This window comes from Salvelinus namaycush, chromosome 4, assembly GCF_016432855.1.
Source record: "Salvelinus namaycush isolate Seneca chromosome 4, SaNama_1.0, whole genome shotgun sequence".
NCBI classification, from domain to species: Eukaryota; Metazoa; Chordata; class Actinopteri; order Salmoniformes; family Salmonidae; genus Salvelinus; species Salvelinus namaycush.
In genome coordinates, this window is record NC_052310.1 from 24,353,307 (window position 1) to 24,379,157 (window position 25,851).

Sequence of the window (25,851 nt, forward strand, 5' to 3'; positions counted from 1 at the left end):
CTAATACAGCTTGTGAACTTGGCTGTAGCTAAAAGGGGCTTGCGACAGGCTGTGCAAAATTGTAAGCACAACATGAGTGCCATGGTTCTCCTCAAATATAATAGCTTGCTTTAACAAGACTGCTCTTTGCAATGAGATGCATTTGTGCGCTCCTCGTAGTGGTGCGGAAAGTCCAATACAGTCTTGAGTCACAGAGACTCAGCATGTAAGATTCCAGATGCTGAAACACCCTGCAGAGGTTAGTATCAGAGGCATCTTCTTGGCTCACTACCTCACAGCATGACCTATCATTAAGTACGTAGGCATTGTTTGGCCATCTCATTTTGATGACCCGTTGGCAGGGAGAAGCTCTAACGTGACTGCCTCCCTTAACGGACCATCTTCTTTAGTTGTTGCAAGTGGTTCTCAAACTTGAACGCACTACAGTTGTCAAGGCAGCTGTGTTCTTCAGCATCAGCAGTAAGGTGTAGGAGAGAGTGAACATTATACACAAGAAATGTGTCTCCATACAGAACCCTTCCCTGCTCCACAAAGACGTTCAGTAAAGCATGAGCATAGGCACTGTGGATTGAAGAAAGTTGAGGAGAAACCAAAATGCACATGGCAACACTGAAGGCCATGAAGTGTGTGTACTGTTCTATAGACAAGATTCTTCTCAGGACTACGTTCTCAGTGTAGAGTAGAAACTGTCTGAATTCTGTGGCCTTCCAATGGTCAAGGTCATCCAATCCCTGTGGTTTGTGAGCAAAGCAGTCTGGAATTGAATAATTTAGTCGGTTTAGTCGTTGACTGACCTCCTTGACTTGCACCAACGGCAACCTGGCCCGAGTCTTTCCCCTAGTCCACACCATCAAGAGCTTCCGGGTTACTCCGAGGCAACAAAGGTGCATATAGTCAGTTGCGAATGACTTCACCATATCAATGGGTAATGCAAAAAGGAGAGATTTTCCCTTCATGGTGATGTTCTGGCTGTACCAATTCCCTAAAGGATTTGTCAGTTCTGAGACACAGGTTTTTTACCTGCGGGTACGTCATCCTCCCATCATACCTGCCTTTTTGTGTGCACCTGTCACAGCCATAGTATCCAGAATACATCTTTATGCACTTTCACTTGCAGTGTTTTGTCTCCCCACTTCAAGCCAGTCTGCATCAACTCTTTCAGCTCCAGCAAAGTGTCATGGAAGAATTCCAGTGAGCTTGGTTTCGATGATGCCATTGCAAGTGACAGAGGAAACACTGTGAGTGGTGAAACTTCACTCTAAATCTGACAAACTCCACATCAAACTTGACTTCAACACAAACATTGACAGTGGAAGGCAAATCTGGATGACCATTAGACTGCAGCATCTTCAGAAGTGCATCAACAGCATTGGGTTTCACTTGGAAATCACTTATCCAGGTTGCCAGGTCCTCTGAAGATAGAATATTTTTCAACATCATCATTGTCAGAGACAGTTGTCTCCTGAATTGCACAACCAGTATTGGTTTCAGTATCTGAATCTATGTCACTGTGTGAAGGCATTCTTGGACGAGTACCACCTACTGTCTCAAGCTCGCCATCTGACTCTTCGCCAGCGTGTGTTGGCAGTCTTGGACGAGTACCACCTACTGTCTCAAGCTCACCATCTGACTCTTCGTCAGCGTGTGTTGGCAGTCTTGGAGGAGTACCACCTACAGCCTCAACTTCACAATCTGACTCTTCGTCAGCGTGTGTTGGCAGTCTTGGAGGAGTACCACCTACTGCCTCAACTTCACAATCTGACTCTTCGTCAGCGTGTGTTGGCAGTCTTGCAGGAGTACCACCTACTGCCTCAACTTCACAATCTGACTCTTCGTCAGCGTGTGTTGGCAGTCTTGGAGGAGTACCACCTACTGCCTCAACTTCACAATCTGACTCTTCGTCAGCGTATGTTGGCAGTCTTGGAGGAGTACCATCTACTGCCTCAACTTCACAATCTGACTCTTCGTCAGCGTGTGTTGGCAGTCTTGGAGGAGTACCACCTACTGCCTCAACTTCACAATCTGACTCTTCGTCAGCGTGTGTTGGCAGTCTTGGAGGAGTACCACCTACAGCCTCAACGTCACTATCTGACTCAATTTTACTCTCAGATTCAGTAGGACTGTTATCTTCACTCTTCGTGTCAGACTGTCTGACGAGACTAGATCCACTTTCATCACCGATGCATGTAATCGGTGCATGTCACCGTCTTCCTTCTTCACCCTTTTTTTCTTAAGGGTGGTTTTCTCCCTTGACCCGTGTTACACAAGCGGATTAAACGGTCTGAAAATAATGAAACAATGATATAACCACGGCTCTACACATACAGTACAATATGAAATTGGACTGCCCTACTTGTCCATTGAAAATGAATAACCAGTTAGACAACACATAGGTTTTCCTTTTTTGAAGACATTTTCAATCTTCAGAACATAAGTAAAGAAATGGAAAGAACATTCATCTCTACTACCCAAGACGTTATCCATAATATCAGAATCATAATATTGAATCATAACTTAAATGAGAAAAGAGATGACTACAGCTTCTCAGGAAATCGTGACACTGCAAGGCGTTTGAATAATGTTGGTGTTATAAAACGGATAAATTGCACTTTTCATAATCTGGATTGTGCAAATTTAGACAGCCCTTTAGTTCAAATGTATGTATCAAGCCATAAGCTTGCATGACATTTTTTTACATTCTTATGCTAGTAATAGACCAAGAACACTTGTCAATGTTGTTCGTCAGGACCTAAGAACACGATTACTGAACCCTGTAACACAGGCTGTGATTGCGCAGTATAACGCAGCTGTGCAAGACATCTTACTCACAATAGCTTTTTCTTATTTTACACCCTCAGTCACCTTCCTGAAACACAAGTGAACAAATTCCACACGGACTGAGTGGAAATCAGCAAATTGAGTTCCAATATCTATTTGATCACGGCTAGCACACAAAGGAACCACAGCAACAACAAAAAGTACACCACAGCAACAAAAAAAAGTACACCACAGCAACAAAAAAAAGTACACCACAGCAACAAAAAAAGTACACCACAGCAACAAAAAAAGTACACCAAGTTAAATGACTACATTATATCTATTCAAAGCCCTCGTGAGTGAATAAGTTGCGCAAACATAAAAACCATCAGGTTGAAGTCAGTTTTTTTTAATAAGTATATGGAGCATTCTGGAATGGAACGGAAGTATATATGATTCCCCAGAGAAAAAGGTGCCAGTCTTATAGTTCACAAATCAAAGGAACAGGTGGAACAGCATATTTCCATACAGAACGAAGTGATCGGACAGATTGTTTACATGACAGTGGATTGGTGTAATTCAGTGATATGCCCTGGTTACTGTCCGGTGGGGAGTCAAACTTACTGGTGCACAAGCCTGTGACCATTTGCGTCTGTTTCCTTCTGATCAGAAACCAGTTGTTCTTAAACAAGACAACTTACCCAAAGGCAGAGGCCGAGTTCTAAATAAATAAACGTGAGTCATTAAATAAATCAGGAAATAATTTTCTAATCAAGACAAAAGTATTTCCTCTAAAGAAATTGTTCCACAACAGGTAACGTCACCTCTGGCAACACATTACACAAGCGCACAATTCAACGTCATAACATGGTCCAACCACATTCACCCGCTCTTAATAAGACGGTCTATATAAACACTGGGAACACACACACACACACACACACACACACACACACACACACACACACACACACACACACACACACACACACACACACACACACACACACACTGTTACATTAGTTCGCATTTTGTTAACAAGCTGCCTGGTGGTGGAGAGCTAGTTTCTTTACACGTGCTATTGAAAGTCTGTAGATCACGAGTGGGAATAGGCACTGGCTGGAGTCTTTTTCAGTTTAACTAGCTTGCCACCGAGTAACCGACACAAAGTAACGTTACTTACCACAAATGAATGTGACCATACCAGTCTGTTTTCGATGGTAACTGTACAGCTAGGTTGGTTAGTTGTTTATGAGCTCTAAAATATGCTCTTCGCTGGCCATGGCAGAACACTGACATTACTGTCTTGTAGGAAATCACGCACAGATCGAGCAGTATGGCTGGTGGCATTGTCATGCTGGAGGGTCATGTCAGGATGAGCCTGCAGGAAGGGTACCACATGAGGGAGGAGGATGTCTTCCCTGTAACGCACAGCGTTGAGATTGCCTGCAATGACAACAAGCTCAGTCCGATGATGCTGTGACACACCGCCCCAGACCATGATTGACCCTCCACCTCCAAATTGATCCCGCTCCAGAGTACAGGCCTCGGTGTAACGCTCATTTCTTTGACGAAAAATGCAAATCCGACCATCACCCCTGGTGAGACAAAACCACGACTCGTCAGTGAAGAGCACTTTTTGCCAGTCCTATCTGGTCCAGCAACGGTGGGTTTGTGCCCATAGGCGAAGTTGTTGCCGGTGATGTCTGGTGAGGACCTGCCTTACAACAGGCCTACAAACCCTCAGTCCAGCCTCTCTCAGCCTATTGCGGACAGTCTGAGCACTGATGGAGGGATTGTGCGTTCCTGGTGTAACTCGAGCAGTTGTTGCCATCCTGTACCTGTCCCGCAGGTGTGATGTTCGGATGTACCGATCCTGTGCAGGTGTTGTTACACATGGTCTGCCACTGCGAGGACGATCAGCTGTCCATCCTGTCTCCCTGTAGCGCTGTCTTAGGCGCCTCACAGTACGGACATTGCAATTTATTGCCCTGGCCACATCTGCAGTCCTCATGCCTCCTTGCAGCATGCCTAAGGCAGATTCACACAGATGAGCAGGGACCCTGGGCATCTTTCCTTTGGTGTTTTTCAGAATCAGTAGAAAGGCCTCTTTAGTGTCCTAAGTGTTCATAACTGTGACTTTAATTGCCTACCGTCTGTAAGGTGTTAGTGTCTTAACAACCGTTCCTCAGGTGCATGTTCATTAACTGTTTATGGTTCATTGAACAAACATGGGACACAGTGTTTAAACCCTTTACAATCAAGATCTGTGAAGTTATTTGGATTTTTATGAATTATCTTTGAATGACAGGGTCCTGAAAAAGGGACATTTCTTTTTTTTCTGAGTTTAGCTGGCAAGCTTCCTCGCTAGTTAGATAGCCTGACATCATAAAACTGTCTTTATCTTGGGAGCTGGGAGTACATGAACTTACTTGTAAGGTTTAAATAGTACACGCTGGATAACATACCTTTCGTAAAAACTTCCAGGAGGGGAACTGTGTTGGGTCAGTCGGAGTCGATGGCGTCTTGGCTGTTCAGCTGTGTTGTTTCACTTTCAGCAATTAGTAGCGTAGCTGCTTTTTTCTGGCGCCAGCCTCAGAATCGTTAGTAGCCACACCCACTTTTATATTTGCAATGATGGATAATGGAGTCAAAGGGAATATTCAGGATGAACCATCGTCAGGCCACCACTACTGCTAGCTACTTTATCTGGCTGTAGCTAGCTGCAGGCAGCATAGGTGGGCATACAGGATCCGCCCTTTTGGACTTATTTCCACTTTTTACACATAGTTTAATAACGTATTTACATACAACTATTACCAACATACGGGTATCGGTGTAATCCCCCTTCTAGTATACATAACAAATCCTTTTGGCTGAACATTATTGAAAACACACTAAACACGGTTTTAACAGGATTTTTAGCACACAAAAAACGCAAACTATGCCACTACTGATTAAAAATATATATTATTATTGTTATAGGCTGTGTTCGTAAATTAATATGATAAAATATATATATTTTCAGGTATCGTTCCCTCTTCCATAGGCCTATACCGAGGTCAAAATGACATTGAAATTCCATACATTTATTAAATCTGTAAAATTATGGAGAACAAAAAATTGATGAGGGGAAGAGCTGGATCCACTTCCTTTACTCCAAACACAAGTATGCTGGCTCCAATATCTCTGTCGTGGAGTGATATTCAAAGCTCAGGGTAGATATCTTCTCTGAATAACCTCTGTTGCCTTGAATGGCCTGTTCAACAGCATCGGCCAACGAACCTCCAGCCAGTTATTTCCATTTGTACCTTGCTGCTCTCTAACAAAGGTGATTTGCTCAGCATTGGGCCATGCTTGTGATCAAGTAAAATCGTCTTCACTAGGAAAATGCGGAAAGGTTGAATCTGGATTTATATACAAGATATGCAAATAATGTAAGCATACAAACATTAATGAATGGGGATGATGGGTACACAGTCCACGGTATTGAGTCCAAGTATATCTAATCTGTATAGACATTGATGGAACATGGCTGATTAGGGCACTTGGATCAGAATGATGATTTCAGCATGGGTTACATCATGGAGCCGAGAACCATTTGTGTCAAGAAAGCTAAGTGTGCAAGGAAAATGACATCGAGGGCACCATTGTTCTTCAACAACACAGCATACAGGATGATCAAAACAAACCAAATGGGTTACACACAGGGAAACAGGCTTGGTTATCAATTGTTTAAACAGTTCTGGTACTCTGCTTCAAAGGCACAAAAGGCATTCCTTCACAATATACTTGCTTGCCAATGCCGATTCCTGTACTTCTTGCATCTGCAATAGTCTTGAGAACCTGGTTATGCCGCCAACACTCTCCCAAAGGCTTTGGGTTACGTCTCAAAATGTGCTTCAGCAATCGTCATCTGGAACATAACAGGCATGCTAGAGACTCCAACTGAACAGGTTGGATAGGCTGCGTTGAACTTCCTGGATATGGGACTTGATGCACTGTAGCCCCACTTCCACGAGACTTCCTCTCAACTGTCTGTTTCCACCAGGCTCCTTGCTTCCTCATACCCACTATTTGACATATCTTATCTCCCTGCACTGCTGCTCTTACTTTATCCTACACTAAAGGCCCTCTTTACCTTGGCAGTCATATTTGGGGATAGATAGACCAGCTGTTCCCGAGAGTCACTGCTGCCACAAGACTACTGTGGAGCAGTCAGGTATTTATCCTGGCTCGGGCCGCACGTTTTTTCACACACGGGGTTACTCCGTTACACAACCACAAGAAACACTATCCAGGCTCCATGCAGGCTGTCATCCATGGCCATTAGCAATCTGGTCCCTGACATGAAAGCAAAGCTGCATTGTGCTACATTCAAGTTAATGTTGAGACTTAAATTCCTGACTTTTACTGCATGAGTTATTTAGAGAATAGTTAAAGGACAGCCCTAGCAACATTTTACTTTATTTGTTTCTTTGATTTTAGCATAGTTTTAATATATGTATTATGATATACACTGTATTTACTTTAAGAATGTCTATTTATTATTCTAATGGTAACTTTATGTAATAAACTCTTAGCATTATGAAATGTTCGTAGAAAGATATTAGATAACAAGGGAGTTTTAAGTCAAATGTTTGTTTATTTAGAAACACGATTGCAACGTTGTTTATAGACACGTTACAACTCTCAAATAAACATTCCAAAATGTTCTTTGGATATTCACAAAGTAGTCTGACATTCTGTACATTTGAGGAACTGTGGGAACATTACAAATACTACTACAGTGTCACCAAAGTGTCCTGACATTCAGAACCTCCAAAGTACTTACTGAAAACGTAACTATATCCATATGTAGTCAGATATACCACCACTTGACATACTGACAATGTTCCATGATGTCTATCTATAATTCTCTCTGCAACTTTCGATGTAACTATGCATGGCTCTATACCGAATGCTCTGAATAGTTATATCCCAACATTGACCTGACATTTAGAAAATTGAAAGGACTAGCTGGGAATGTTGTGAAGGTTCCCAAAATGTCACCAAAATCATCATATTGTTAATAATTTTAGAACTTGCCTAGACTTTTAAAAAATATATTTAAAAATCATAATGTCCCCTTATGCTCAGAAAGAAAATGTGACATATACAGTGGGGCAAAAAAAGTATTTAGTCAGCCACCAATTGTGCAAGTTCTCCCACTTAAAAAGATGAGAGAGGCCTGTAATTTTCATCATAGGTATACTTCAACTATGACAGACAAAATGAGGAAAAAAAATCCAGAAAATCACATTGTATGATTTTTAATGAATTTATTTGCAAATTATGGTGGAAAATAAGTATTTGGTCAATAACAAAAGTTTATCTCAATACTTTGTTATATACCCTTTGTTGGCAATGACAGAGGTCAAACGTTTTCTGTAAGTCTTCACAAGGTTTTCACACACTGTTGCTGGTATTTTGGCCCATTCCTCCATGCAGATCTCCTCTAGAGCAGTGATGTTTTGGGGCTGTTGCTGGGCAACACGGACTTTCAACTCCCTCCAAAGATTTTCTATGGGGTTGAGATCTGGAGACTGGCTAGGCCACTCCAGGACCTTGAAATGCTTGGTGGCTGACTAAATACTTTTTTGCCCGACTGTAGATCACAAAGGGACATACTGCACAATAAATATTTTTCCTAAGTACTTTTCAGTAACACAACTGCAATGTTGTTTGTAGACACACCAGGGCTCTCAAAGGAACATTCCTAAATGTTCTTTGAATATCCCAAAAGTGATCTGACATTCACTGGACTCATTGGGAACGTTATGTAGAATATTGCCAAAGTGACCTGACAATCGGTACATTTCAGGAACCTTCTGGGAACGTTACAAATACTACTACAATGTCACCAAAGTGTCCTGACACTCAGAATGTCTAAATTACTTATTTTGAATGTAACAAATGTTCCTACACACTTAGAAAAACAACGTTACAAGTGTACCACCACTTGACTTACAGACGACGTTCCAAAATGTATTTCTATCTTTCGATTGTAACGTTATGTGAAGACAAACCATAGCTAAATCAAACATAATGAAATGTTCCTAGGATTTCTCCAAAATAACATGATATTCAGAACCTTTCATGGACGACCAAGGAATGTTTTTAATGTTCCCATGATGTCTGTTTAGCGACCAGATATTTATAACCTCTATAATACTTATTAGAAACATTATGAATGTGCCTATAATGTCCCAAACGGGCTATGACATTCAGTACCTTTAGAAGACTTAAGCGGAACGTTACAAATGTCTCATATGTTCCTTGTTAGCAGGGAAACTATTACACATAAGACTACCACACAGGCCAGTGCAATAGCCCACACATGGAGAGGAACCTAAAGGCACATACAGTACCAACCAATATTACTCACCCGACAGACAGGATAAGTGTGAACCAGTGCTGCCTTGGCTGCAGTCTTCTGGTTGCTCCCTTCTTAGCACCCACCACCTTGGTATCAGTCAACAAGTTGAACTTCAACTTGAGAGTGGAGCATGCGTTATATTTTTTATTTAACTAGGAAAGTCAGTTAAGAACAAATTATTATTTCCAATGACGGCCTACCCCAGCCAAACCCGGATGACACTGGGCCAATTGTGCGCCGCCCTATGGGACTCCCAATCACAGCCAGATGTGATACAGCTTGGATTTGAACCAGGGACTGTAGTGACACCTCTTGCACTGAGATGCAGTGCCTTAGACCGCTGCGTACAGTATACAGGGTTGGGTAGGTTACTTTCTAAATGTAATCTGTTAGTTACTAGTTACCTGTCCAAAAATGTAATCAGTAATGTAACTTTTGGATTACCCAAACTCAGTAACGTAATCTGATTACATTCCGTTAATTTTAGATTACTTTCCCGTTAAGAGCCATTAAAAGAAGACAAAAATGTATGTTACCAATTGAACGACATCTATTGCAGGATAAATCAATGTTAAAGTTTACATAGCTGGCCATGTATGGATGTTAAATTTTAATTTAAGGGTTGATTATGTAGGCTTCTTCTAACCCATCACTTTCTTCTACATATAATAATACGATTAAATTATATCTTTACATAAATTATATATATCAATGTCCAAAAATAGATGTAGCAACTACAGATTGCCCCTCTAAGTCCATTAGGCCTATGGATTTTTATTTATCAGTGTGAATTAGATTGAGCAATAAAAGCCCCACTTTTATTCCATAGGCTGGGATCTGCACTGTGCAGCTGTTGCAAGAGGGCATTTTTCACTGGCTGTCCACTGGTTTCAAAAACAATAATTGATAGGCAGCTTAAACTTCTTGAATTCAACCATTATTGGGCTCAAATTCTTATTGAGATTTGTGAACAACCACAATCCGTAAGGCACAAATAGCTAAATGAGAGAGCAGCAGTGTGATTCACATCAATGTGCTATGTAAATATGAATAATAAGTGATATCCGTATTGCCGTAGACTACACCACTGCTGTCATCCTTACCGCCAAGCGTTTATTCAAGTTACATAATCTTTGGATGCTAACAGCAGTCGTACCATTGGAAGACATAGCTTGGACTGTAGCCTACAAAAGCCTATTCCTGCTCTTTTCCCGCGATCCATCAAATACATTTGTCATCATAAAATCAAATCAAATTTTATTGGTCGCATACACATGTTTAGCAGATGTTATTGCGGGTGTAGCGAAATGCTTGTGTTCCTAGCTCCAACAGTGCAGTAATATCTAACAATTAGTATCTAACAATTTCACAACAATACACACATCTCAAAGGTATCGATTTAAGATTAAAGAACATATATTTGGACAAGCAATGTTGGCACGGCATAGACTAAAATACAGTAGAATAGAATAGAATACAGTATATACATATGAGATGAGTAATGCAACATATGTAAACATTATTAAAGTGACTAGTGTTCCATTATTAAAGTGTCCAGTGATTTCAAGTCTATGTGCAGTACAGTATATAGGGCAGCAACCTCTAAGATGCTAGAGATGGCTATTTAACAGTCTGATGGCCTTGAGATAAAAGCTGTTTTTCAGTCTCTCGGTCCCAGCTTTGATGCACCTGTACTGACCTCACCTTCTGAATGATAGCGGGATGAACAGGCAGTGGCTTGGGAGGTTGTTGTCCTTGATGTTCTTCTTGGCCTTCCTGTGACATCAGGTGCTGTAGGTGTCCTGGAGTGCAGGTAGTTTGCCCCTGGTAATGCAATAGTGGTCTCTGACTTGTGGTCAGACTCGCTCAGGTGGAACAAACTTCAACTTGCACCTTTTTTCAATGCAGATTTGAATGTCATTGAGAAAACAGAGAAATGTCAAAGTGTTTTTTTCTCACAAACATTCTTTCTGAATTTAAAAGTAATCGTCGAAGTAATAATCTAGTTTTTCAAAAGTATATGTAATCTGATCACAATATTTTTGCTGGTAACATAACGGATTACAGTTACCATTTTTTGTAATCCGTTACTCCTCAACCTTGGTTATATAGCAATACCATAATTCTAAATGAATTGTACCCATAGTACAGAATAATGAGTTAAACGGTGGACAGCTCCAGATCTGAATGGCAGGAGTGTATATAAGCTTTTGTTACAGCCCAGCTCATACATGATTACAAATCATATAGCCTATTGCTGTGATTTGTTATTTGATTATTTAAATCAGGTGTCAGAGCTGAGCTCAGACCAGGGTTGCAAAATTCCGTGAACTTTCAATAAATTCCCTGGTTTTCCAGAAATCCTGGTTGGAGGATTGCAGATTTCCTGCTCATACCCTTCTGATTCCGTGAATCCTAAACCGGGATTTCAGGAAAACCAGGGAATTTTTTGAAGGTTCTCAAAATGTTGCAACTCTAGCTGGTACAAAACCTTTCACACACTCCTGGTCTCACAGGACTTCCTGCAATGACTGAAACAGACCAAAGCATGAGAATAGTGTTCCAGGTTGAAATATCTTATATAGTTGATAGGGGGTTAGACTCTGGCACATCCATTGGTTCTGGAATAAAGAAAGTGCAAATAAGGTTTGCAATTTGGCATCAATAACATGACAGTAATTCTACCTCAAAAACAAACGTGTGAATACCAATTAATTTAAAGCCCACCATAGCATGTAGGACTAAATAAGATGACATACTTTTGCCTACAAGATATACTAATGATCTGCTGTCCAGAGGGTAACAGCAAACAGATCAATGTCTTCGCACAGTAAAGTAAGCACACTGTTGATTCAACAGAGGATGCTAATCAATCCATCTCTGAAACCTCTCAAAAAGCCAGAACAAATTAATACAGCTAGCTAGCGTAGCTACATGTCAAGTAGTAATTGAAAAGGGCTACCCACCCCTCACCCACAGACACAAACATTATCAAGAACGCTTAGCTTCACCATCTAAGATAGCTAGCTAGTCAACTAGAAATCTAGACTGCTGGTTTATAAAACCTAAAGAAAGTTAAACTTGTTTTTATGAATTTCGCATGCATTTAAATTGCTAGACAAATAGGCAGCTAATGTAGCCATCTATTCAGGCTAATGTTGCTAACTAGCTAACCATGAGCTAGATCAGGGGTGGGCAATTCCAGTCCTTGAGGGCCTGATTGGTGTCACAATTTTGCCCCAGCAACACACCTGATTCCAATAATCACCTAATCCCCTATGAAAAAATGAATGGTGGAAAAAACTATTAGAACCATTTCCATGTTTGACCGCCAGGTTTTATGGGTATTATGACTCATACTATGGTACACTATAGGCTCGCGCTCTTAGTAGTGATGTGCCTCTAGGCCTTCGAGAAAAAATTCAATTGAAAAAATGTAAATGGGAAAAATGGTCTCACCCATTGCAAGTCAAAATGTGATCAAATCAACAACAAAAAAGGTCACTTGCGCCGAATACAACAGGTGTGTAGACCTTACAGTGAAATGCTTACTTACAAGCCCTTAACCAACAATGCAGTTTTAAGAAAACACCTAAAAAAAAGTAAGAGATAAGAATAACAAATGATTAAAGAGCAGCAGTAAAATAACAATGGAGGGGCTATATACAGGGGGTAACGGTACAGAGTCAATGTGCGGGGGCACCGGTGTCGAGGTAATTGAGGTAATATGTACATGTAGGTAGAGTTATTAAAGTGACTGTGCATAGATAATAACAGATAGTAGCAGCAGCGTAGAAGAGGGGGGGGGAAATGAAAATAGTCTGGGCAGCCATTTGATTAGATGTTCAGGAGTCTTATGGCTTGGGGGTAGAAGCTGTTTAGAAGCCTCTTAGACCTGGACTTGGCGCTCTGGTACCGCTTGCCGTGTGGCAGCAGAGAGAACAGTCTATGAAGTCTGGAGTCTTGGAGTCTTTGACAATTTTTAGGGCCTTCCTCTGACTGCGCCTGGTATAGAGGTCCTGGATGTCAGGAAGCTTGGCCCCGGTGATGTACTGGGCCGTACGCACTACCCTCTGTAGTGCCTTGTGGTCGGAGGCCGAGCAGTTGCCATACCAGGCAGTGATGCAACCCATCAGGATGCTCTCGGTGGTGCAGCTGTAAAACCTTTTGAGGATCTGAAGACACATGCCAAATCTTTTCAGTCTCCTGAGGGGGAATAGGTTTTGTTATGCCCTTTTCATGACTGTCTTGGTGTGCTTGGACCATGTTAGTTTGTTGGTGATGTGGGCGCCAAGAACCTGCTCCACTACAGCCCCGTCGATGAGAATGGGGGCTTGCTTGTTTCTCCTTTTCCTGTAGTCCACAATCATCTCCTTTGTCTTGATCACGTTGAGGGAGAGGTTGTTGTCCTTGCACCGCACGGTCAGGTCTCTGACCTCCATCACTACAGACTGGGGTTCAATCTCAGGCTGTGTCACAACCGGCCGTGACCGGGAATCCCATAGGGCGGCACACAGAGTCATCCGGGTTAGGGGAGGATTTGGCCGGGGGGCTTTCCTTTCCTGCGACTCCTTGTGGTGGGCCGGGTGCCTGCAAGCTGACTTCAGTCGTCAGTTGAATGGTGTTTCCTCCGACACATTGGTGTGGCTGGTTTCCGGGTTAAGCGAGCAGGTGTTAAGAAGCAGCACGGCTTGTTGGGTCATGTTTCGGGGGACGCATGACTCAACCTTCGCCTCTCCCGAGCCTGTTGGGGAGTTGCAGCTATGAGACAAGATTGCAACTACCAATTGTATATCATGAAAAATTGGGGCGAGAAAGGGGGTAAAATTACTTTATCAATCCTTGGATCTTCTCTGAAGGCCTAGAAGGCCGTTATAGTTCCCCACCTGTACAGACACACTGCTGGCTAAACGCAACAGTCTCTTGCACTTGAATGAATTGAGGAAAAATTGTACTTACCATGACTGTGATAGGTGGTTGTCTCACCTTGCTACCTTTAGATTAAGTTTCTGCATATCACTGGTAGAAACGGGCCAGCTAATTTTCACATAGTACTGCCCCGAGGAGGTGTATCCAATTGTTGTGAGAAAAATCTAAATGTCTGTGTTTGTAGCCAGCACTTTCAGCCAGAGGATTTCAAAACGGAACTGAAGTCTCAACTGATGGGGTTGCATATGTCGTTGAAAAGTGATGCTATTCCATCGACTTTCCCCTTCACTTCAAAGAGGAAGGCCTCCGGTCAGCCAACATCAGCACAGAAGAAAATAAGTCAAGCTGAGGTAACGTAGCTAATGTTACCTAGCTAACTAGCTAGCTAACTACATTTGTTTACCTAAACCAAACTCTAGCTAGCTAGCATTCAAAATACACTGGCTTGACTATCTGGTGATGTGAATTGTAGCTTTGCAAGCTAACGTTAGCTTCGTTAGCGTACGTTAGCTAGCCAACTAACTAACTTCCACAGAGGCAAATGTGACTAATGTTATGTAACGTTACGTCTATTTAAAGTCTGATCCCATCAACATCTGCAGCGGCACCAACATTAAGCTCAGCACCAGCAATTAGTGTAAATCACCTTCTAAAATCTTATTCAAATCTATTAAATCTTTCCATGACTCAATGATGAGCAAATAAATATACTGTTGAGGGTGAGTATTGTGTGTCAAGGTTAGTATGCATGATCTATTGAGTGTGTATTGATGGGGATAAAGTAGTAACATTTTGGCTAATCACTGACTACTGTGTGTCCTACAGACTAATCCTGCTGCTGCTGATGATGATGACCTTGACCCTAGCTTTAGTAGTACAGAGCCTGTAGACCCATTGGATGAAAGCTTTCAGCCTGGAATAAGGTCAAGCTCAAGGTCATCTGACTTCGAAACAAGCCAGGGCAGCCAAAGGTATTTAAATCACCAACACACTAAACTGTCTACAATAGTGCTCCTCAAACTTTTCACACCCTTGCAGTCAGTTCATTGGGGAGAGGGTCTGTTGGTGTACTTTTCTAGCCTATTCACTCTATTGTTGGCCGTGCTTGTCTACTCAACAGCACAACTGAAGGTGCTCGTGCACAACAATACACGACTAGACTGTCTACAAGTCAAGCCAACTCAAACTTTTGCTGACATCCCATTTCAATGCCCCATTATTGACTCTGAGTTTAACAAAACACATACCCGTCTACTGTTCCCATTTTTGTTTACAAATGAACCTAGTTTATTGTATGGCTACACATCCTCATGATTAGTCTTCATGTCTTTCCAGGAGACTGACATTACATTTAAATCTTCTGCGAGAGGTCGAAGCAGTGGGTGTTGAAGAACATCGCCAAAGCCTGCTAAACCAGCTGCCATTACCCAACACAAAAAGAGGTTCACCAGCTGAAGAACATTCTGGAACCTGCTTGAAACATTCAACCAACACACATCCATATTCAGTTAGACTGATGTTGTAGTATAATATAGAATGCCTTGTATGCTCACAACGTCATTGTGGTATAGATATTGCTAGATGTTGTACATATGTACTTTATATAAAGGTGTTTTATATAATATTTTTTACAAGTGTACTGACAAGTGACCAAATGATTGCAGCTACAGATATTTTTTTGGCAGAAGTAGAGATGTCATTTTGTTTTTACAACTTTCTCCCTATCTATGTTTCATAGCGAGTCATTTATTATAGTGTATAGTGCCTTGCAAAAGTATTCATACCCCTTGGATTTCTTCACATTTTGTGTTACAAAGTAGGATTAAAATGGATTTAATTGTATTTTTTTGTCAACAATTTACAGATAATAGTCTGTAATGTCAGTGGAAGAACATCTTAAAAAAATTTTTTTATAGAAATTAAATAACTAAAATATAGTTGTTGCATAAGATTCAGCTCCTTGAGTCAATACATGTTAGAAACACCTTTGGCAGCATTTTCAGTTGTGGCTCTTCTTGGTTAAGTCACTAGGAACTTTATACACCTGGATTGTGTAATATTAGCCCATTATTATTTTCATAATTCTTCAAACTCTGTCAAGATGTTGGGGATCATGGCTAGACATTCATTTTCAAATCTTGCCATATATTGTCAAGCAGATCTGTAACTTGGTCACTCAGGAACATTCACTGTCTTCTTGGTAAGCAACTCTTGTGTAGATTTGGCCTTGTATTGAAAATTATTGTCCTGCTGAAAGGTGAATTCTTCTCCCAGTGCTTTCCGAGGACGATGTAAGACCTTTAAACAGGTTAAGATTCACAAAGCCACAGGGCCAGACGGATTACCAGGACGCGTACTCAGAGTATGCGCTGACCAGCAGGCAAGTGGCTTTTCAAGCTCTTCCTGACCCAGTCTGTAATACCTACATGTTTCAAGCACCACCATAGTCCCTGGGCCCAAGAACGCCATGGTAACCTGTCTAAATGACTATCTCCCCATAGCACTCACACCTGTAGCCATGAAATGCTTTGAAAGGCTGGTCATGGCTTACATCAACACCATAATCCCAGACACCCTGGACCCATTACAATTTTTATACCTCCCCAAAAGATCCACAGATGCCACAATCTCTATTGCACTCCACACTGCCCTTTCTCAACTGCGCAAGAGGAACACCTGTCTGAGAATGCTGTTCATTGACTACAGCTCAGAATTCAACACCACAGTGCCAGCTTGTCACCAAATTAACGACCCTGGGCCTGAACAACTCCCTCTGGAACTGGATCCTGTACTTTTAGTAGGCCGCCATTGTAAATAAGAATTTGTTCTTAACTGACTTGCCTAGTTAAATAAAGGTTAAATTAAGAATAAAAGTGGTGGTGAGGGTAGGCAACAGCACATCCTTCACACTGACCCTCAACACGGGGGCCCCTCAGGGGGGCGTGCTTAGTCCCCTCCTGTACTCCCTGTTCCTCCATGACTGCGTGGCCGTGCACGGCTGCAACGGCATCATTAAGTTTACCGACGACACGACGGTGGTAGGCCTGATCACCGACAAAGATGAGACAGCTTATAGGGAGGTCAGAGACCTGGCAGTGTGGTGTCAGGACAACAACCTCTCCCTCAACGTCAGCAAGACGAAGAAGCTGATCGTGGACTACAGGAAACAGAGGGCCGAGCACGCCCCGATACACATCGATTGGGCTCTAGTGGAGCTGGTCGACAGCTTCAAGTTCCTCTGTGTCCACATCACTAAGGATCTATCATGGTCCACACACCAACACAGTCGTGAAGAGGGCATGACAATGCCTCTATATCTGAAAATATTTGGTATGGGCCCTCAGATCCTCAAAAAGCTATACAGATGCACCATTGAAAGCATCTGTCTGCATCACTGGCTGCATCGCCGCTTGGTATGGCAACTTCTTGGCATCCAACTGCAAGGTGTAACAGAGGGTAGTTCGTACGGCCCAGTACATCACTGGGGGCGAACTCCCTGCCATCCAGGAACTCTATACTAGGTGGTGTCAGATGAAGGCCCTAAAAATTGTCAAAGACTCCAGCCACCCAAGTCATAAACTGTTACCGCAGGCAAGTTGTACCGATACACCAAGTCTGGAACCAACAGGACCCTTAACAGCTTCTATCCCTAAGCCAGTTAGTAGTTAGTTAACCAAATAGTTAAATAGTTAAACTTTTTTTTGACACACGCTGCTGCTACTGTTTATTGTCACTTTATTCCTAGTTACAGTGAGCTCCAAAAGTATTGGGACAGTGACACGTTTTGTTTCCGCTCTGTACTCCATCACTTTGATACAATGACCGAGGTTATGATCGAATGAACCCTTTAGAAATTACAGCACTTTTTGTACATAGTGCCTCCATTTTAGGGGACCAAAAGTATTGGGAGGAATTAATTTATTTTTGGAGTAAAGTAGTCAAAGTTTAGTATTTGGTCCCATATTCATAGCACGCAATGATTACATCAAGCTTGTGTCACGCGGGACTAGGTGTGTGAGGAAGAATCAGGCGCAGAGAGCAGAGAGTTCCACAGGGAAAAAGTGCACTTTAATATGGCACAAAAGCAAGCCCACAACACAGAGCGCGGAAATAAATGGACCACCCAAAACACAGGGTACCAGGTGTAGAACACGAACACACCTAAATAACGCACACACGTAACACAAGAATAATCCCGCACAAAACAAGGGCGGGTAAACGTACTTTAAATAAGGAAGCCCATCAAGCACACAAATAAACACAGGTGCAACTAATAAGACAAAACAAACAGACAAAAAGGGATCGGTGGCGGCTTGTAGGCCGGTGACGACGACCTCCGAGCACCGCCCGAACAGGCAGGGGAGCCAACTTCGGCGGAAGTCGTGACAGCTTGTGACTCTACAAACTTGTTGGATACATTTGCTGTATGTTTTGGTTGGGTTTCACATTATTTTGTTCCCAAAAGAAATGGTAAATAATGTATTGTATCATTTCAGAATCACTTTTATTGTAAATAAGAACAGAATCGTGAACATGAATCGTGAATAATGACGAGTGAGAAAGTTACAGACGCACAAATATCATACATCATACCCCCAAGACATGCTAACCTCTCAACATTACAATGACGGGAGGTTAGCATTTTTGGAGGGGTATGATATTTGTGCTTCTGTAACTTTCTCACTTGTCATTATTCACGATTCATTCAGGACTATCCGTAATCATGGTAGCATTCACATTAATGTAGAAGTGTATAGTTTCAAATCCAAGTGCTGGAGTGCAGAGGCAAAGAAACAAAAAATGGGTCACTGTCTCAATACCTTTGGAGCTCACTGATGTACATATCTACCTCATTCACCTCATACCCCTGCACATCGACTCATTACGTGTACCTCGTAAATATATATCCAAGTTATCGTTACTCGTGTATTTATTCAAATCAAATCAAATGTATTTATCTAGCCCTTCTTACATCAGCTGATATCTCAAAGTGCTGTACAGAAACCCCAAACAGCAAGCAATGCAGGTGTAGAAGCACGGTGGCTAGGAGAAACTCCCTAGAAAGGCCAAAACCTAGGAAGAAACCTAGAGAGGAACCAGGCTATGAGGGCTGGTCAGTCCTCTTCTGGCTGTGCCGGGTGGAGATTATAACAGAACATGGCCAAGAAGTTCAAATGTTCATAAATGACCAGCATGGTCAAATAATAATAATCACAGTAGTTGTCGAGGGTGCAACATGTCAGCACCTCAGGAGTAAATGTCAGTTGGCTTTTCATAGCCGATCACTGAGAGTATCTCTACCGCTCCTGCTGTCTCTAGAGAGTTGAAAACAGCAGGTCTGGGACAGGTAGCAGGTCTGGGACAGGTAGCACGTCCGGTGGACAGGTCAGGTTTCTATAGCCGCAGGCAGAACAGTTGAAACGGGAGCATTTATTGTTACTTTTATTATTATTGTTTAACTTTTCTATTATTGATCTATTTTCTTTCTCTCCGCATTGTTGGGAAGGGCCCGTAAGTAAGTATTTCACAGTCTACACCTGTTGTTTACGAAGCACGGGACAAATACAATTTTATTTTGTTTGTGCATTATTATTTTATTTGACTGAAGCAGCTTTTCCACTAGGATTGTGCTTTTGCTTAGCTCCATCCTGTTGGTTTTTATCCTGAAAAACTCCCCAGTATTTGGAAATGTCAAGCATACCTATACCATGATGCAGCCAACACCATGCTTAATAAGTAGGCAGTTACTCAGTGATGTAGAGTGTTGGATTTGCCTCAAACATAAGGCTTTGCATTTCGTTTTTTTGCAGTATTACTTTACTGTCTTGTTGCAAACACCAGGGGTATTCAACTTTTACCCTAAGAGGTCCAGAGCCGGCTGGTTTCTGTTCTAGCAGATAGCTAATTGCACACACCTGGTGTTCCTGGTTTAAATCAGTCCCTGATTAGAGGGGGAAATGTAATTAAAAAAAGCAGTGGAACTGGCTTCGAGGTCCAGAGTTGAGTTTGAGGGGCATCCATGATGCATGTTTTAGAATATTTTTATTCTGAATATTTGTATTCTTATTTTTACTCTGTCATTTAAGTCTATTATGTATTATTATGGAGTCACTACAATGTTGTTGATCTATCCTCTCATCACAGCCATTGAACTCTGTAAATGTTTTCAAATCAACAATGGCCTCATGGTAACATTCCTGAGCAGTTTCATTCCTGTCCTGCAGCTCAGATCAGAAGGACGACTGTATCTTTGATGTGTCTGGGTGGTTTAATACATCATCCACAGCATATGACCATGCTATGCTTAAAGATATATTCAATGTCTGATTTGTTATTGTTACCCATCTACCAATCACATATTTGAGGCTTTCGAAAAATTCCCTGGTCTTTTGTAGTTGAATCTGTGCTTTAAATGCAATACGTGACTGAGGGACCTTACAGATGTTGTATGTATGGGGGACAGAAGAAGGGTTAGTCATTCAAAAATCATGTCAACCCTTATTATCTAACTTGTTATGCGATTTGTTAAGCAACATTTTACTGAATACTCATGCAATGACAAAACATCTTCAACTTTGACCTTACAGAGTATTTTGAGTAGATTGTTGACAAAAAAGACAATTACATCAATTGTAACACAATTGTGTTGTAACACAACGTTGTAACACAATAAAATGTGAAGAAATCCAAGGGGTCTGAATACTTTTGTAAGGCACTGTATACTATATATATGCTACTACAAGACAGGTCGCGGGAGAATGCTCATGAATGGATTTCGGGAATTTTGGAATATTGATAAGCGGCAGTTGGGAAGTTGAGTGCCCATCGTCTCAATGCTCATTTTGGCCAAAACACTTGCAGACTCGAGTGATCACTGTCAAACACATCAGCTAGTGGCCACTCAATGAAGGGCTTAGGAGCTAAGTGTTCGGTTTGAGATTCAGCCATGCTTTCAAAGGTGCTATCCAACACCTGACACCAATGTAGGGGTACCCTGACTGGGACTCAAACCCTGGTCCCTGTGACTGTCATTCCAAAACAGTTATACAATGTTTTTGTGAGGTCGCTTGGTGTGAACACTAGGTGTTGTACTGAGGTTGTTTAGTATTTTGTACAATGGGTTCAACTTTATTTTGTATTTTGTTTATTCGCTTGCTCACCTCACTTAAAAAAAATATGAATTCTGTTAAACCGTTAATAAAATGTGTATGGCCTTGTTTAAGTTATCCTCTTATCCAAACACTGAAAGAGATGGGCACAGTGCGGCAGAAAGGCTAGCTGTAGCCATAGATAGCTGCCCTCTTTTTATAGACATAAAATAATACTCACTCGGAGACGTGGACCACTCACGACAACAGGTTAGGATTTTCGAACATGTTGTTGATCACTGTAGGCGCACCCTAGCTCAAAATGGGAATATCTCAACCAGTCTCCCAAAGTCATCTTGTGTGTAAAAACGCAAAAGCCAACTCTCCAGTCTTTGATTCCCTCCTTCTCCTGCTCCTTTAGGTTCCTTTGCCAGTAGAGAAGATCAACTCCACTGAACACCCAGTGAAGGTGGGCCTGTCTGACGCGTTCATGGCCCTCCTCCCCTCTCCACAGTCCTCAGGTCAGTCACAACAAGACTACACTCACACCTGCCATCCAATATCCTTCCCTCTCTACTGTACCCAGACCAGTTTTAGACGGACCGTCAATGTTATTTGTGTGAATGTCACAAGGTCAAAAATACTGGCCCTACTTCTACTTGATTTCCTCTCTATAGACGCAAGACGGCGGACCATCTATGAGTACCATAGAGTAGAGATTGACACCACCAAGATCATCAATCACTCTGCCTTTGAGTTCACTCCATTGCCCAGTGAGTATGCACTGTGCTCACAGACCCCTACTCGGCCAAACTTGTGACATCATGATGGCAGTTTCACGCCCCCCCCCCCCCCCCCCCCCCCCCCCCCCCACTGAATACAAGCCTGTAAAAGTTGTAATGGATCACTTGTCTTATTTTCCCAGCATGTCTCCAACACACCACCTGTGAACTCTGTCTCATATCCAACCTGACAAATGGCTGTGGTTGGTGCAACACACTGCAAAGGTGAGGTGTGTGTGTGTGTGTGTGTGTGTGTGTGTGTGTGTGTGTGTGTGTGTGTGTGTGTGTGTGTGTGTGTGTGTGTGTGTGTGTGTGTGTGTGTGTGTGTGTGTGTGTGTGTGTGTGTGTGTGTGTGTGTGTGTGTGTGTGAGTTTGCATGATTTTGCATGTGTATGTATACATGTGAGTGTTAGACTTAATGTCATGTAAGAAAGACTAACATGAGATGTAAAAATGGTTTATTAGTGTAGTATTGTGAATTATACTGCATAATTGTCGTCTCTCGCTGTCCTCTCCACATGTATTTCAGATGCTCCGATGGAATTGATCGTCACAGACAGGAGTGGCTCGACTACAACTGTCCTGAAGAGGTGAGATGGTATTAGATCGTTGGGCCGAAAAAGCAGAAATGACATCGACAAATTACATCGAACAACCGTTACTCCCCCTCCACTGGCAATGTTCTTTTGTAACTTTCTTTCAGGCAAAAGAGGGCACTTGTGAGGACTACACTCAGGGTGGCCCTGAGGGTTCCACGGGGTCCTTCAACCACTCGGCCCCAGAGCCCACGCCCTCCCCTGCAGTGCTCTCAGATATCCCCGTCACTGAGGGTGAGTTGGGGGCCGAAAGCACCACCCGTCTGCTGGGTCTGAGTTATAGTGGTGCCCAGGGTTGCTGGCCACTCACATACCAAATCAGCACACCCCGATTAGTTTATGAAAGATAGTATGGTCCAGCCCAAATAAATGGTCCAGTCCAATGCCGACATAGGAAATCAATGTTGCCAGGTTGAGACATTTAACAATTTCCAGATTTAAATGTTTTTCTCCCTATGTTTTTAAAGACACCGTAGTATAATTATAAGGAGACATTTCAAGTTTCGCTATGTAGCTGCAACCCAAATCCACCCTCGAAAGATTGATAAATATAGTGAGATGCCAATCCATGCTTTCTGTGCTTGCATTCTGTTGTCTGGGTTCTGTCTGTCTGTCGATTTGTTTCTCTATGTCCGTCTAGCTCTTCCCATCTCATGTGTCTGTACAACAATACTCTCTTTTTGTCCACAGATGACACCAAACTTTTCATTCGCTACAATGGTGGTGGTGAGTTGGCTTGTAGTTGGTTGGCTATGTGGGTGTTTTGCATAGGTCAGTGAGGCTGCCTGGTTGTGAGTAGTGTTACCCTTACCCGGAAGCACTGACCATAGACTTGACTGAGCCACTGAGAGGATAAACTCAGTAAAAAATGTAGAAAAAAAGATCCTGAATGCAACTATGAATAAAATATACATTTTAGTGCGCTACCTACTGAAAGACAATATCCTGGCTGTTCCAAGCCTTTATTATCACCAACAATTCCAGGCAAATTGGAATGCTGCTAGAGTCTTGAGTTCATTGTGTTGTACTGTAAGTCTTTTGTTTTTCTGTCTTTGTGATGTGTTTTTGTCCTATAACTGTCGCTAATGTGCAAGTGAAGCTGGCTAACTGTTTGTCTGTACTGTATGTATCCTGTCGTGGGCACCTTCCCTTCTCCATTAGCCATTTTATCAAGCGTAGCAGGGTAGACTAGGTCTAATTTCATTTGACATTAGCAATTCTTATTCACAATCATTCCAATGATTATAATAATTGGCATTACCTCACTTTCCTTTTCTCTCAGACTTGCAAACAGGTCCTCCGCACCAGGAACGGACAGAGCACACTGCGATTATTGCAGGTGTGGTGGCAGCCCTCATTCTGCTGGTAGCCTTAACCCTTTTGGCTGTCTACTATATCAACACACACCCCACTGTTGCTCCTCCATTCTACCTCATGCAGGTGAGACTGAGAGCAGGCCCTGACAGAATTAGATCAATTACACCTGAATGCTCTGTTATTATATAGAAATGCCTAGAGCAGGGATGCATGACTCAATTTAAGCTATGATCAACTGCATGAAAAGATTAATTACATGCCACAAAGAAACGATAGGCAGCAGGATTTCGGCCCTTGAGGGCCAGATGTGCTGGGTCGTGTTCAGTAAGGCACACTGGAGCCGGAAACAAAAATCTGCGTTTTTATTGGACACGTTCAGGTAGAACCTCCCCGTTTCACCCCGTTTCAAAACGGTTGTTCCCTACTGAACACAACCTGTGTCTAGGGCTGTACTGTACTCATGGACTTGACTAATCCTGGTTGGGTCAAATGTCTGTCGTTCACAGCGACACACCAATAACTACTGGCCATCTATGAAGTTCCGCAACCAGAGCTGTCACTCCACCTATGCTGAGGTGGAGCTTGGGGGTCACGATAAGGAGGGCTTCATTGAGGCCGAACAGTGCTGCTAAGTAGGCTGGACTTCCAGGGCAAAGTTGGACAAGAGAGTGAGCGCCATTTTGGGGATTAAATAAGGAACTAGAGAGGACAGAAATGCAAAACTTCCCTTATTCCTACTATGGTGGACAATGTGTAACTGCTTGTAGAGAACAGTACTTTGTCTGTTTTTTCTGTGTCTCTCGCTCTTCGCCTGTCCAACATGCAGCAGCTGTCTATGGCCCTGTTTGAATACTCTAATAATATATTCTTCCTCCTTCCCTTCCTTGAGGTAAGCACAAATCTAGCATAATTTGATAGGTGAGCAAGTAGTCCACTACATTGATTTCACCAATCATATCATATCAGATCAGCGATAACTTCGAGGAAGGAGGGCCTACAGTGCCTTCGGAAAGTATTCAGACCCCTTGGCTTTTTCCACATTTTGTTACGGTACAGCCTGACTCTAAAATTGATTTAATAGTTTTTTTTCTCTCATCAATCTACACACAATACCCCATAATGACAAAGCATAAACCATTTTTTAAAAATGTTTTCTAATTTATAAAAAATAATAAGCTGAAATATCACATTTAGATAAGTATTCAGACCCTTTACTCAGTACTTTGTTGAGGCACCTTTGGCAGCGATTACAGCCTTGAGTCTTCTTGGGTGATATTCTACAATTTTGGCACACCTACACTACTGGTCAAAAATAATAGTGAAGACATCAAAACTATTAAATAGCACATATTGAATCATGTAGTAACCAAAAAAGTGTTAAGCAAATAAATATATATTTTATATTTGAGCTTCTTCAAATAGCCACCCTTTGCCTTGATGACAGCTTTGCTCTCAACCAGCTTCATGAGGTGGTCTACTGGAATGCATTTCAATTAACAGGTGTGACTTATTAAAAGTTCACTTGTGGAATTTCTTTCCTTCTTAATGCGTTTGAGACAATCAGTTGTGCTGTGACAAGGTAGGGGGGTATACAGAAGACAGTCCAATTTGGTAAAAGAACAAGTCCATATTATGGCAAGAACAGCTCAAATCAGCGATGAGCAACGACAGTCCATCATTACTTTAAGCCATGAAGGTCAATCAATCTCGAAAATTTCACGAAATTTGAAAGTTTCTTCAAGTGCAGTCGCAAAAACCATCAAGCGCTATGATGAAACTGGCTCTCATGAGGACCGACACAGGAATGGAAGACCCAGAATTACCTCTGCTGCAGAGGATAAGTTCATTAGAGTTACCAGCCTTAGAGATTGCAGCCCAAATAAATGCTTCACAGAGTTCAAGTAACAGACACATCTCAACATCAACTGTTCAGAGGAGACTGTGTGAATCAGGCCTTCATGGTT

General features: G+C 42.1%; 1 protein-coding gene across 1 annotated transcript in view; it reads left to right on the forward strand.

Annotated features, from left to right (window-relative positions):
- Window positions 1-24,519, forward strand: part of plxdc1 (plexin domain containing 1) — a 72,947-nt gene extending 48,428 nt beyond the window's left edge. Inside the window, exons 6-12 of the mRNA XM_038990447.1 lie at window positions 21,614-21,713; window positions 21,870-21,965; window positions 22,118-22,199; window positions 22,504-22,564; window positions 22,678-22,804; window positions 23,853-24,010; window positions 24,394-24,519. Coding sequence (XP_038846375.1) covers window positions 21,614-21,713; window positions 21,870-21,965; window positions 22,118-22,199; window positions 22,504-22,564; window positions 22,678-22,804; window positions 23,853-24,010; window positions 24,394-24,519 — 750 coding nt within the window. The remainder of the gene's footprint in view (window positions 1-21,613; window positions 21,714-21,869; window positions 21,966-22,117; window positions 22,200-22,503; window positions 22,565-22,677; window positions 22,805-23,852; window positions 24,011-24,393) is intronic.
- Window positions 24,520-25,851: the final 1,332 nt, after the last annotated feature.